The 13,151-nt window shown below is 39.2% G+C and overlaps 1 protein-coding gene across 5 annotated transcripts in view; it reads right to left on the reverse strand.

The window, feature by feature from the left end:
• Positions 1-943: 943 nt before the first annotated feature.
• Positions 944-13,151, reverse strand: part of SULF1 (sulfatase 1) — a 245,651-nt gene continuing 233,443 nt past the window's right edge. For 4 of the 5 annotated variants that reach the window (XM_033934433.1, XM_033934434.1, XM_033934437.1 and 1 more), the window contains one exon: positions 944-2,620. In XM_033934433.1, the coding sequence (XP_033790324.1) occupies positions 1,815-2,620 (806 nt within the window). In that variant the 3' untranslated portion in view covers positions 944-1,814. Of the gene's footprint in view, positions 2,621-7,933; positions 7,968-13,151 lie in introns of all 5 variants that reach the window. The other variant, XM_033934438.1, reaches the window with a different exon arrangement.

The following is a 13,151-nucleotide window of genomic DNA, read 5'->3' on the forward strand; positions in this document are numbered from 1 at the left end:
ATCTATTTACAAATAGCATCATTCACCTCCATAAATATGTTTTGTTTTCTTATTCAGCCCCTGCCATACATGAAATAGTTATTTCATTTTAACATATTTACAGCATTCATAATAAAGATCACATATTAATGCTATTAAATAGCTCAGTATGCTGCTCCGAAACAGCATCCTTTATACTGTACACAGAGAAAAAAATGTCTGCAGAAGATACAAACAACAAGGGTATGCATAATAGCATCATAACGTTCAGTAAACTGGACATAATCTTAATAACTCTGTATGAGGTAATTGAAACCTGTTTTACTTGCAAAATTAGATGTCAGTTTTCAAAGCATACAAGTTTTGCATTACGGTATACCTTTCCACATAATGAAATACATTCAAGAGGAAACAATGCTTGGTAAACACTATAAACAGCTGTAGAACATGTAATAATATTATACTATGGCTAGTCTATTTTTTCTGACTTTTTGTGCCACATGTATTCAGAGTTTGAAACACTTACTGAGAGCCTACTTCCTTTATTCACTCTTTAAGGTTACAGTTTTGAATTTCTACACCATTCTTAAACATATCAGCACTCAGAACAATCACGTCGGATCTGAAATGCATTCTTTTTCATATTTCTTTGGGTCCTTGGATTCTCTGGTCCTAACTGACTTAAATCTGTCCAGTCATTTTCCTGATAAGGAATAAAGATCCCCAAGTGTGCAATCTGCATGCTTATGCTGACATGCCAATAAAGTTTTACTAAGCTGCAGTAGAGGTTTCTTTCTATCGCAGCCCAGAGCGCTAAATGATCTGATGCTGCTCCAACGCTCATAGGAATTTTATGAGTGTTAGATCAGCGTCAGAGTGTTTAGTGCTCTGGGCCATGGAAGACACCTCTACCGTGCCTTAGTAAAAAGGGGGGGGGGGAGGATAGGATGAAGGTGAAAGGGGATAGATTCAGAAATAACCTCAAAAAATACTTTTTCATGGAAAGGGTGGTGAATGCTTGGAATGACTTCCCAGGGAAGCTGATGGAGACAAAAAGTATATCTGAGCTCAAGAAAGCATGAGACAAGTATGCTGTATCTCTACGGGAGAAGAGGGGATAATAGATGGCATGGTTCGGCAGACTAGATAGACCATATGGTCTTTATCCACCTTCATTTTTCTTTGTTTCCATTGCAGAATTCATACTGCATACCTCTTTTTTTGTGTGTTTCTGCTTTATTATTTCATAATTTGTACTGTAAATAGAAAGAAAGTTAATGCAAAAAAAACCTGACTAATGACATACAGATTCCAAAAGTGCAACATTTTACTTCAAAATTGCAATAGTAATAAATTCCAGTGGTTAGAAATTAAAATCACCTTCTAAAAATGACATCATACGGACAACTCTGATGGAAGAAATATTCACAGGAGATAAATACTTTAAAACATACAAGTATTATCCTTTAAGGAAAGCAATTATTAAACCTAAAAATGTATTATTATTATTATTTTTTTTTTTACTATAATGTTAATATAACACTGAGTTGCTTCAGATTTAACATTCTGGAATTTTAGTTTCCTGGTTAATTACCACACTGCTCTTTTTCTAGAGCTAGAGAAAATTCTTGATCTAGAAAGAGAGAAAGACGTACAAATATGCAGAAGCTATGAACTCTAGCTCTGCTTAAGATGGAATGTTTAAGTGGTGTCCTATAGAATTCAGATTGAGAGTACAGTATTAACACAGAGGGATTTATTTAACAATTATATTCCAGAGGCACAGAGTAGGAGATATCCTTTTTGAATAAGGCGCGGAAAGTATATGGAATGATTTAATCAAAGGAAAGTGGAGATGAAGCGCTACCTTCCAGATGCACTTTTGGGGAACAATCTTCGATCGGATTAGGCCCAGTTTTGCTTAACAGGGTGTCCATTTTGTTAGATCCAATCAAAAGATTGACAATAGAAACATTTAAAGTCTGATGAGAAATGGGTCTTTTTAAATTAACAGGAAGATAAATCTGATCTTCAAAACTATTTTCTGCATGTCGGCCAGTCTGTTGAGATTCTTTCTGTAGATTGTTAATTTGCTGAGGAATGACGATATGTCTAGACTCCAACTCTGACACAGTATTCTCAAAGAATTCTGCTTTATCGTTGTCAGTTTCTTTAGGCCTTATCCATTTTTCTGCTTCACCATTGTTCCAGTGGGTTGAATTTAACATAATTTTTTCAGGACTATTATTATTGACTTCAAGTTTATTACCAAATTTTGCTCTGATCGATTCAGTGGTTCCAAAGTCTGTCAGCTGTCCTTCTGCCAGCACACCACTTGATTCTTCATCCGACTCAGCAGAGGCCATGACAGCCAGTGTGAATGGTGTATATGATGCATATGAGAATCCATTATTTTGAGCAGCTCTCTTCTTATCGGTGTTATTTTGCTTATAACTGTTCAGCAGTGCAAACATTCTATCTACATCCTTCAAGTAATTAGTCCAGTCATCTGAACTAAGTCTATAATTGTACCTGTAGTCAAATAAATTGTCATTCACACTGCGTATACCTTCCAGTCCTTTCCCTTCAGTGCGTTCATCGAACTCTGTAAATTTAGCCTTCCCATCCATCCCATAGTTCTCTAGAAACAAAAAATAATTTAGTTTTTTTAATACTGTAATCATTATTTTAATTTATACCTATATCTTTTCATTCTACCTATACTTATGTTGCATACATCATATATATTTTGTTGCAAACTAAAGGTGATGCATACTTGTCTTGTTAGAATCCTGTTATGTTTATCATTTCATGTATCGTTTATTAAAAATTGCTGGATTTGCCTTTACCACAATAGTGAGCCGAGGCAAATTACAATAAAAAAAAATCAGTTATACAGTTGTCTTTCACATATTTTGGGCTAGTGAAACAACAATTGAACTGTTCAGCCACAAACACACAAAATACGTTTGGAGATGAAAAGATGAAGCATTTGAAGAAAACACCTTATTAGCTTTTAAGCATGGAGCGTATCTATATTATTCTTTGGGGCTGTTTGGCAGGCAGTTGCACAGAATATATTACATTGGTAGAGGTAAATATGGATTGAACTAAATAGGAACATATAAGCAAATATGTCACAGTCCTTGAAGAAATAGAAATTGAAAAGAGGTTGTAAGAATGACCCCCCCCCACACCCACACACACACACACTCTCTCCCCAGTGATCACTGAACCCCGTCTCACCACCCAAAGATGTACATGACAGCTTCAGATGTTTGGACAGTTCTCATAGAGCAGTAAGTAGGTTTCTGGACTAGCCTGGTGGTCAGTGCAGTGGACTCCATAGAAGGGGACCCAGGCCCATATCCTACCCTTAACTACTACACTTGTAGTGGAGTGTGGGAACCTACCATAATACACGCAAAACCTACTAATAGTACAAGGGGGTAAAGGTGATATGTGTACCTGGGACCTTTTATGTGCAGTTCACTGCAGTGCCCCTTGAGGTGCTCTACTGCTCTGCTGGAATGTCTGTGTGGCCAGTCTACTACAAATGCTGGCCCCTCCTACATCCCAATGGCTTGTTTTTGTGCATTTTTCTTTTGGATTGGTTGGGGTTTTTTTAATGTTAAAAAAGATAGATGCACATCTGAAAATGGCCATTTTTTTTGCGGGGGGGGGGGGGGGGGAGAAACAACAAAAACCCAAGATAGATGTTTTGCAATTTTGAAAAATGGGCATATTTGGTACTGGATTTTTGTGCGTCCTCCACAAACGTCCAAACTTGGATTTAGACATCATATTGAAAATGGCCCTCCGCATCACTTTTCTTAAAGGGCTGTAAACTAGAATTTCAGATTCTTATTTCGCGAATATCCCTGAATAAGGCACAATTCTTCTATACAAGTCAACTCACAGGGCATCAGGCTTCAAATCTTCAAAGGACCAAATACTCCAACCAGGCCATTAGTTTCACTCAACCTATTGGCTTCTTCATGGAAAGTGTCTTGTTCGTATCAGGACAACACAGAAATAAAAGGCACCAGCGCATGTGCACTTCCTTTAAAAATAAGGAAGTCAGGTCCATGCTTTCCCTGCCTGAATGTCTCACTGCCATTTAAAACTGAACATAGCCAAGACTGAGCATCTTTTCCTTCCACCTAAATCTACCTCTCCTCTTCCACCATTCTCTATTTCTATGGATAACACTCTCATCCTCCCTGTCTCATCAGCTCACAACATCAGGGCCATCAATGGAGGAGAGAAAACAGTGGAGTGCCACAGGGATCTGTACTGGGACCAGTGCTATTTAACTTATTTATAAATGATCTGGAAACTGGAATGACGAGTGAGGTGATTAAATTTGCAGATGACACTAAACTGTTCAAAATTGTTCAAGCACATGTAGATTGTGAAAAATTTCAAGCAGACCTTAGGAAATTGGAAGACTGGGCATCCAAGTAGCAGATGAAATTTAATGTAGACAAATGCAAAGTGATGCACATTGGGAAGAATAACCCAAATTACAGTTACCGGATGCTAGGGTCCACCTTGGGGGTTAGTGCTCAAGAAAAGGATCCGTGTGTCTTTGTAGACAATACGATAAAACCTTGCGCCCAATGTATTGTGGCAGCGGCCAAAAAATCAAACAAGATGCTAGGAATTATTTTTAAAAAAGGGATGGTTAACAAGACTAAGAATGTTATAATGCCTCTGTATCACTCCAAGGTGCGACCTCATCTGGAGTACTGCATTCAATTCTGGTCTCCTTATCTCAAGAAAGATTTAGCAGCACTAGAAAACATTCAAAGAAGAGCAACCAAGATGATAAAGGTATGAGGAAAGACTAAAAAGGTTAGGGCTCTTCAGCTTAGAAAAGAAACGGCTGAGGGGAGATATAAATGAAGACTAAAAAATCCTCAATGGAGTAGAACAGGTACAAGTGGATCGATTTTTCTCTCCAGAATTACAGAGACTAGGGAACACTCAATGAAGTTATAGAGAAATACTTTTAAAACCAATAGGAAGAAATATTTTTTCACTCAGAGAATAGTTACGCTCTGGAATGCATTGCCAGAGGTTGTGGTAAGAATGGCTAGCATAGCTGGTTTTAAGAAAAGTTTGGATAATTTCCTGGAGGAAAAGTCTGTTATTGAGACAGACATAGTGGAAGTCACGGCTTGCCCTGGATCGGTAGCATGGAATGTTGCTACTCTTTGGGTTTTTGCCAGGTACTAATGATCTGGATTGGCTACCAAGAGGACCGGCTACTGGGCTAGATGGACCATTGGTCTGACCCAGTAAGGTTATTCTTATGTTCTTATAAAACACAGAAGAGAATCCCTGCTCAAAAGAACTTTCAATCTAGTCAAGACTGACAAACTGTACAAGAAGGTGCATCAATACACTGTGTTCAAGTGGGGGAATTACAGAGGGAATAATAAGACATATAGCGGTGCTTAGAAGGAGGGTTGGAGTTTGGAATTAAAAGCATCACAAAGAAGTGGGCTTTGAGTCTGGATTTGAATACTGCCAGAGATGGAGCTTGACATATTGAGTCAGGCAGTTTGTTCTAGGCATATGGTGCTGTGAGGTAGAAGGGCTGAAGTCTGGTGTCAGTTGTAGAGGAGAAGGGTACAGATAAGAGAGATTTATTCAATGAGTGAAGTGCCCGGGGGGTGGGGAAGATAGAGGAGAGATACTGAGGAGCTGCAGAGTGAATACACTTGTAGGTTAGTAAGAGAAGTTTGAACTATATGCGGAAATGGATAGGGAGTCAATGAAGTGACTTGAGGAGAGGGGTAACGTGGGCATAGCGATATTGACGGAATGTGAGGCATGCAGCAGAATTCTGAATAGATTGAAGGGGAGAGAGATGGTTTAGCGGAAGGCCAGTGAGAAACAGGTTGCAGTAGTCTAGGCAAGAGGTGATGAGGGTATGTATGAGGGTATTGGCAGTGTGCTCAAAAAGGAAGGGTCTGATTTTATTGGTACTGTAGAGAAATCACAGAAAAATAGTGTAAAATACCACTTATATGGAACAATACACATCAGTATTGTCAGCTCATTACAATTCAGGGCTTACTATACGGCCTCAGAGATGGAGCCCACGCACAGCAATACAATCACAAGCTGAGATGATCCGCGTAGTTGTGATACTCCTCCTCCAATCATTGGCCAATAAATACTTTTTTTGTGCTTTTTTTTATCTTAAAGCTAATATAAACCCTTCACCAATCAATTCTGAAGAAATAGTACTTTTTCAAAAAATCTTCAGGTTTTGGCAGTCTGCTAGATATGTGAAATGGAAAGAGATGAGTCAATAATTACCCCAAGGTTGCAAGCCAATGAGACAGGGAGGATGAGGGTGTTGTTCAAAGAAAGAGAGAAGGGGGGAAAAGGAGAGACAAGTTTAGGTGGAAAGATAAGGAGCTTAGTCTTGGCCATATTTCATTTTAGATGATAGTGAGATATCCAGGTAGCGATGTCAGACAAGCAGGTTGAATCCCAGGACTGAATGTCTGTCGAGTTTTCAGGTGTAGAGAGATAGATCTGTGAGTCATCAGCATAGCACATAAGAACATAAGAATTGCCGCTGCTGGGTCAGACCAGTGGTCCATCCTGCCCAGCAGTCCGCTCACGTGGCGGCCTCTAGGTCAAAGACCAGTGCTCTAAATAAGTCCAGCCTCACCTGCATATGTTCCAGTTTAGCAGGAACTTGTCCAACTTTGTCTTGAATCCCTGGAGGGTGTTTTCTCCTATAACAGACAGTTTTCTACCACTCTCCGGGTGAAGAAAACTTCCTTACGTTTGTACGAAATCTATCCCCTTTCAATTTTAGAGAGTGCCCTATCGTTCTCCCTACCTTGGAGAGGGTGAGCAATCTGTCTTTATCTGCTAAGTCTATTCCCTTCAGTATTTTGAATGTTTCGATCATGTCCCCTGTCAATCTGCTCTTTTCAAGGGAGAAGAGGCCCAGTTTCTCCAATCTCTCACTGTACGCAACTCCTCCAGCCCCTTAACCATTTTAGTCGCTGTTCTCTGGACCCTTTTGAGTAGTACCATGTTCTTCTTCATGTATGGTAACCAGTGCTGGACGTAGTACTCCAGGTGAGGGCGCACCATGGCCCGGTACAGTGGCATGATAACCTTCTCTGATCTGTTTGTGATCCCCTTCTTTATCATTCCTAGAATTTTGTTCGCCCTTTTCGCCTCCGCACATTGTACGGACAGCTTCATTGACTTGTCGATCAGGACTCCCAAGTCTCTTTCCTGGGGGGTCTCTCCAAGTACCACCGTGGACATCTTGTATTCGTGCATGAGATTTTTGTTACCGACATGCATCATTTTACACTTATCCACATTGAACTTCATTTGCCCTGTCGATACCCATTTCTCGAGCTTGATTATGTCACATATTGGTATAAGATGGCAAATAGGAACCTACCAGCCCTGATTAAGCTCTTCAAGAGAACTGGATAACAGCACAAAATAAAAAAAAAAAAAAGCCCCAATACATAGAGATCTGTTATTTATAATCAGCAATTAAAGAGGGAAAACAATCGCATCAAGTGCAGAAACTAGAAATATTTACTGGCGCCATTATTCAGCACATGTAGCAGTGAAACAACACAGAGCTTTCCAGTTTTGAATCTTTTAGCCAGTGCCTTCACGCTTCCCTGGATACCATATTAATGAGTATATTAAGCGGTTTATTTACCCTTAACATTAAACACAACCACATAAGCTGCATGAAGTCTTGCTGTGATGATGAGCAGAGTTAAATGAAAACTGGCAGATTTGCAGCTGCTGACAGGCAAGGAGGTGTTAGAGCTTGCATGCATCAGAAACTAAGCTGTGTGTAGAACGGGCAAAATCATTAGTCACAATGGTCTGCATCATGCAATTATTTGGAAAGAAGCTGCTGAGGAGAATAAAAAAGTGTGGATACCTGTGTAGGTCAAAGCTTCCTCCCTCTTTACTTCCTGATGTAGGAAAATATAAGAGTAACTTTTGTTAATAGGTATTGTTTATAAAAACTGTTCACATCATCTAAAATCTCCACAAAAGAAATGTCACTTGAGGAAGGGCCTAGTTGAAGCCCTTAAAAGCTTAGAAAGATAGTAATAGAAGAAGAAATTTTTTTTAAAAATTAGAAACACACATTAGTGAAATAAAACTCACAACATGCACAGAAAACTGTATGAGTGTCAGTAATTAGGGTTCTGCTTATCGTTTCCCACTGTCAGATTTGACCTTACATATCAATATCAGGAAGATGCTTACATATTTGAGAGGACTGTCAATATGAAACCAAATTTCTATTTCTTGTTTTTATTTATTTGGATTTTAGCTTGTGCCTTTTTTCAACTGAAGCTCAAGGTGAGTTACATTCAAGTACAGTAGGTATTTCCCTGTCATAAGAACATAAGAATAGCCTTACTGGGTCAGAGCAATGGTCCATCAAGCTCATGGTGGCCAATCCAGGTCCCTAGTACTTAGCAAAAATCCAAAGAGTAGCAACATTCCATGCTTTCGATCTAAGTTTGTAGCCTAGGCACTGGAGGGTTAAGTGTCTTGCCCAAGATCATGAAGCCTCACAAGAGATTTGAACAAGGCCTCCCTGATCCTCAGCCCACGGATCTAATCATTTGGCCACTCCTCTGCTTCCTCTTTACTTCCTGATATAGGAAAATAGCTAGTCTTCCACTTCCATCATTTTATCTCAGAAGGGATAGCAGCATTTGTATTGTTTGAGATCAGCACGAAAATATATCAATGTGTGACTTGGCACCAGGAGCCTAGAAAGGGCAACACCAAAAGCTCAAATGAAGAAAAAGAATCAACAAAGCCAAACAACCTCCCCCCACCCCCCCATTCTGGGTAATGTTTTGGAATATCTGAGTAACTCTATTTTAAATTCTCTAAAGATAAGAATTCCTTTGAAGTGTAGATGCATTAGACTGAAGCTTGGGGGCTCAGTTGCAGGTTACGTCTAGCTACAGAACTAGGATCTTTCTTCATGGTTGAAGTCTATTGAGAAGCAGATGAAATACAAGGAAATGTATGCTAGCGTATACATTGTTATGCAATGGATGGAAATTCTGCAAAAGCAATCAAACTAACAACAACCTAGTATTAGTATATCTGAATCTCCAGCAGCCACAGAAGCCCTTCTGCTTTTCAATATAAATGTCAGTACAAATCTGAAACATTACAGACTTTTAGCAGTTTTAAGAATGACTTATTAAGTGTATTTCCAAATTGGCATGCACATACCCTCTTGTAAAATATCATTCCACTTGACAGAGCCTTGCAAAAGTCTTCACACTCTTGTACTTTGTTATTTATTTATTGCGTTTTCTATCCCGTCCTTCCCAAAGAGCTCAGAATGTTTATATAAGTGCATAAATGTTACTAGGTACATCAAACACAGCATCCTTTTCCATCAATGGCTAATCCAAGTCACAAATATAGACAGGATCCCAACAGAGTAAAATAGATTTCATGCTGCTTATCCCAAGAATAAGCAGTGGATATTCCCAAGTCCACCTTAATAATGGTTTATGATTATTTTTATTTAAAATTTGATATCCTGCACTATATATAATGCCAATGTGGTTTGCAAAACAATGGTAATCAACTTAGAATGAAAAGGAATACCATATTATCACAGGAAAGATCTACTCACAAATACAAATATAAAAAAATCCAAAACTAAAATAACACTCATCATCAATCTATATAGTCTACAGAATACAGTTCTTCCTCCCTCAACTATAAATTTAGAGACTTTTCTTATAACGTCTCTAAAACATCTTTAAACCCTGCTAAGCTAACTGCTTTTACTTTAATCTCTGGCAACAAATTCCAGAGCTTAATTACATGTTGAGTAAAAAAAATATTTTCTCTGATTTGTTCTAACCCCTGTAATCTACATATGGTTCTGAAATATTGGTATCAAAATTTCAGCACAGATCTGAGATGCATGAACTATGAATTGATGGGCCTTAATAATCAATAATTGCACTTAAACAGCACTAATTTGGATTTGTGCATGCATCTGCACCTAAATCCTCTAGCATGCAACTCAAAAGGGGGTGTGGGCAGGGGAGGGGCAAGGGCAAGTCAGAGACATTCTGAAAATTTGTGCTGTTTAAAAAATACCGCCATTTATAGGCCAAAATGCCATGAGTTATATACCTTAAACAAGGGTAATTAATTTATAACTGACATAGGATTCTATATCTCAACCAAAAATAACTAATCCTTAGTTTTTTGTGTAAATCTCTCCTCGTATAATATGCATATATGAATATACATATACAAGTGATATATGAATACACATATACACGTGATATATGAATATACATATTAGAATTGACGTCAGGTGGCGAGAGTTGGTCAGACCCGCGGGAGAACTCGGTGCTGGTCTATTTCCGATGGCAGCAGTGGCATCTTATTCCCCGGTGGCGGTGGCAGCATGTTTCCCAATGGCGGTAGCATGGGGGAGGGCAGGGAGAAAGAAAGAAAGAAAGTGTGGGGGGGGGACAGGGAGCCAGAAAGAAAGAAAGGGGGCAGGATAAAACAAAGAAACAAAGAAAGAAACAGGGCAAGGAGAGAGAGAGAAAGACAGACAGAGAAAGAAAGAGGGCATAGAAAGAGAAAGAAAGAAGGGTCAGGTTGAAACAGAGAAAGAAAGAAAGAAATGGGGCAGAGAGAGAGAGAGAGAGAGAGAGAGAGAGAAAGACAGAAATACAGAAAGAAAGGGGACATGGAGAGAGAAAGAAAGAAGGGGGCAGGGTGAAATAAAGAAAAAGTTTGGGGAGGGAATGAGGTCTGGAGGAGAGGAAGCATACAGGAGGCTGAAAGAAGGGAAGAAATATTGGATGCACAGTCAGAAGAATAAAGTGCAACCAGAGACTGATGAAATTACCAAACAAAGGTAGGAAAAATGATTTTATTTTCAATTTAGTGATCAAAATGTGTCCGTTTTGAGAATTTATATATGCTGTCTATATTTTGCACTATGGCCCCCTTTTACTACTAAACCAAATTAAACTAAACTAAGCCTTAAGTTTGTATACCGCATCATCTCCACAGAAGTAGAGCTCGGCAGTTTAACTTTTGTCTACATATTTCTATTTTTAGTTTGTGATTATTCCATATTGGGTGAGGGTGTATCTCTGTTCTGTATGTAAGAAAAGAACATAGTTTTCAGTTGGCATTGACTGCAGGATCAATTGACTGTGCGGGATCTGGCTTGTTTAGTTTTACAATGTATGTGTTGGTGTTCTAGTGCTCACTGCAGTGTTTAAGATACTGCCTTTTCCTAGGTACACTCTTGTTGTGTGATATGTGGATTGTTACTATAAATCATATTTTTCATATAGATGGGGGGGGAGGGGGTGTCAAAAAATGATGGGCCCCGGGTGTCACATATGCTAGGTACGCCACTGTTTCTTAATAATTCATAGCATTCTATTTTCTTTCTTGCCACTGCACACTGAGCAGAGGATTTCAACGTATCATCAATGACTCCTAGATCTTTTTCCTGAGTGATAACTTTTTATGTAGAACCTTGCACCATATAGTTATAGTTTGGGTTACCCTATGTGCATCACTTTCCACTTGCCAAGAAAATTGATCATATAACTCCTATTCTGTATCAGTTACACTGGGTACCAATTTCAAAATGCATTGATTTTAAACTAAACTATTGTGCCTTGTTTTTAAAGCATTATGTATGGGTCAACCAGAATATCTATCTAAGAAGTTGCTCAAGCATGTTACTTCTAGAACATTAAGTTCATCTAAAAAAAATCTGCTTCAGCTACCTAGTCTTAAAGAAGTAAGGATTTTGTCTATCAGGAAAATAGCCTTTTCATCTGTGGGTCCAGCTATGCGGGTCCAGCACTTTGGAATTTTTGGCTGTACAATTTTCAAAATGAAAGAGTTAAAATGGAAATTATATCTGGATTCTACTGTTCAATGTCTACCGCACTGACTACCAGGCTACTCCTTATACTTGCTTGCTGCTCTATTAGGAATGACCATAATACCTACAGCTGTCATAGAGCCTGGTATCTACTGTCACTTTCAATTCTTAGGGGGATGGAAGGGGTCAGTATCCACTGCGAGATGAGGTAGGGATCATGCCTTCATCCCCTCCAGTGGTCAGCTACTCAATCAGGGCACCTTCTTGTACCCTGGATGTGACTGAAACAAGTCATGATAAAAACATCCTTATTTTTTGCTTTGGATGTTTCTTCCCATTCCATTATTGCTTAAAGAAGTCCCAAATTTGGGCCTTCCCTAGTCCCATACATAACAAGCCTCCAACTCATCCCCTTGGTATTTGACTGAACTGCAATATAATGTCCAAATTTTGCCTTTCAAAAATTGTGATTTGGATATTTTCGGCAGATAGACCTTTTCTGGCTATTTTGAGATGTCCATTTGCTTCTCCCCAGTCCCAGGTTTCGTGGTATACTAGACAAGGGCTTACCACAAGATCTGCCTGTACCGCCCATCTTTTCCTTGATCTTCATAAGTTTATTTAAGTTTCGAGTTTATTTACATCTTGATATACCATTTATCAAAAGTCTAAGCGGTTTACAAATTTTACAAAAAGGTTAAAATGACAATCGCCAGTAGTGTACAACAACATAATGCTCCCACCACTGTAGGAGCAAAACCACTGCATATAGCTTTCATATGGAGGTTACAACCTCCTGCACTGATTTAACAGATTATACTTTAAAGCAGAGAGAACTGTGACCTGCACTGGTTTAGCAAGAGCAGCTTATGGCTCACCTAAATTATGCAGCACATGACTGGTGTTGCATCATGAAAGTAACAAGGCCAAGATGGTCTTCAACTAATGAGCCAGATAGCCTTAAGTTCCTCCAGCCACTAAGGAGCAAGATAACCTCAGCCACAAAGGAGCCAGGTAACCTCCAGGTTCCTTGGGACAGGAGCAAGAGGTTGTGAGACTGCAACCTTAAGATGATGCAATGGGGACTTTTCACTTCAGACATGAGGTGGAGCAAACATCTTGTCTTCAAGTACTCCTTCTGCTAGAGGGGTATGAAGGAAGCATCTCTAGAATGCACAGAGGTCAGTCTCTGTCTGATCCCTAGAGGTCTGACCCAAGCTGTGAAGAGTTC

Source organism: Geotrypetes seraphini, chromosome 2 (genome assembly GCF_902459505.1).
Source record: "Geotrypetes seraphini chromosome 2, aGeoSer1.1, whole genome shotgun sequence".
Classification (NCBI taxonomy): domain Eukaryota; kingdom Metazoa; phylum Chordata; class Amphibia; order Gymnophiona; family Dermophiidae; genus Geotrypetes; species Geotrypetes seraphini.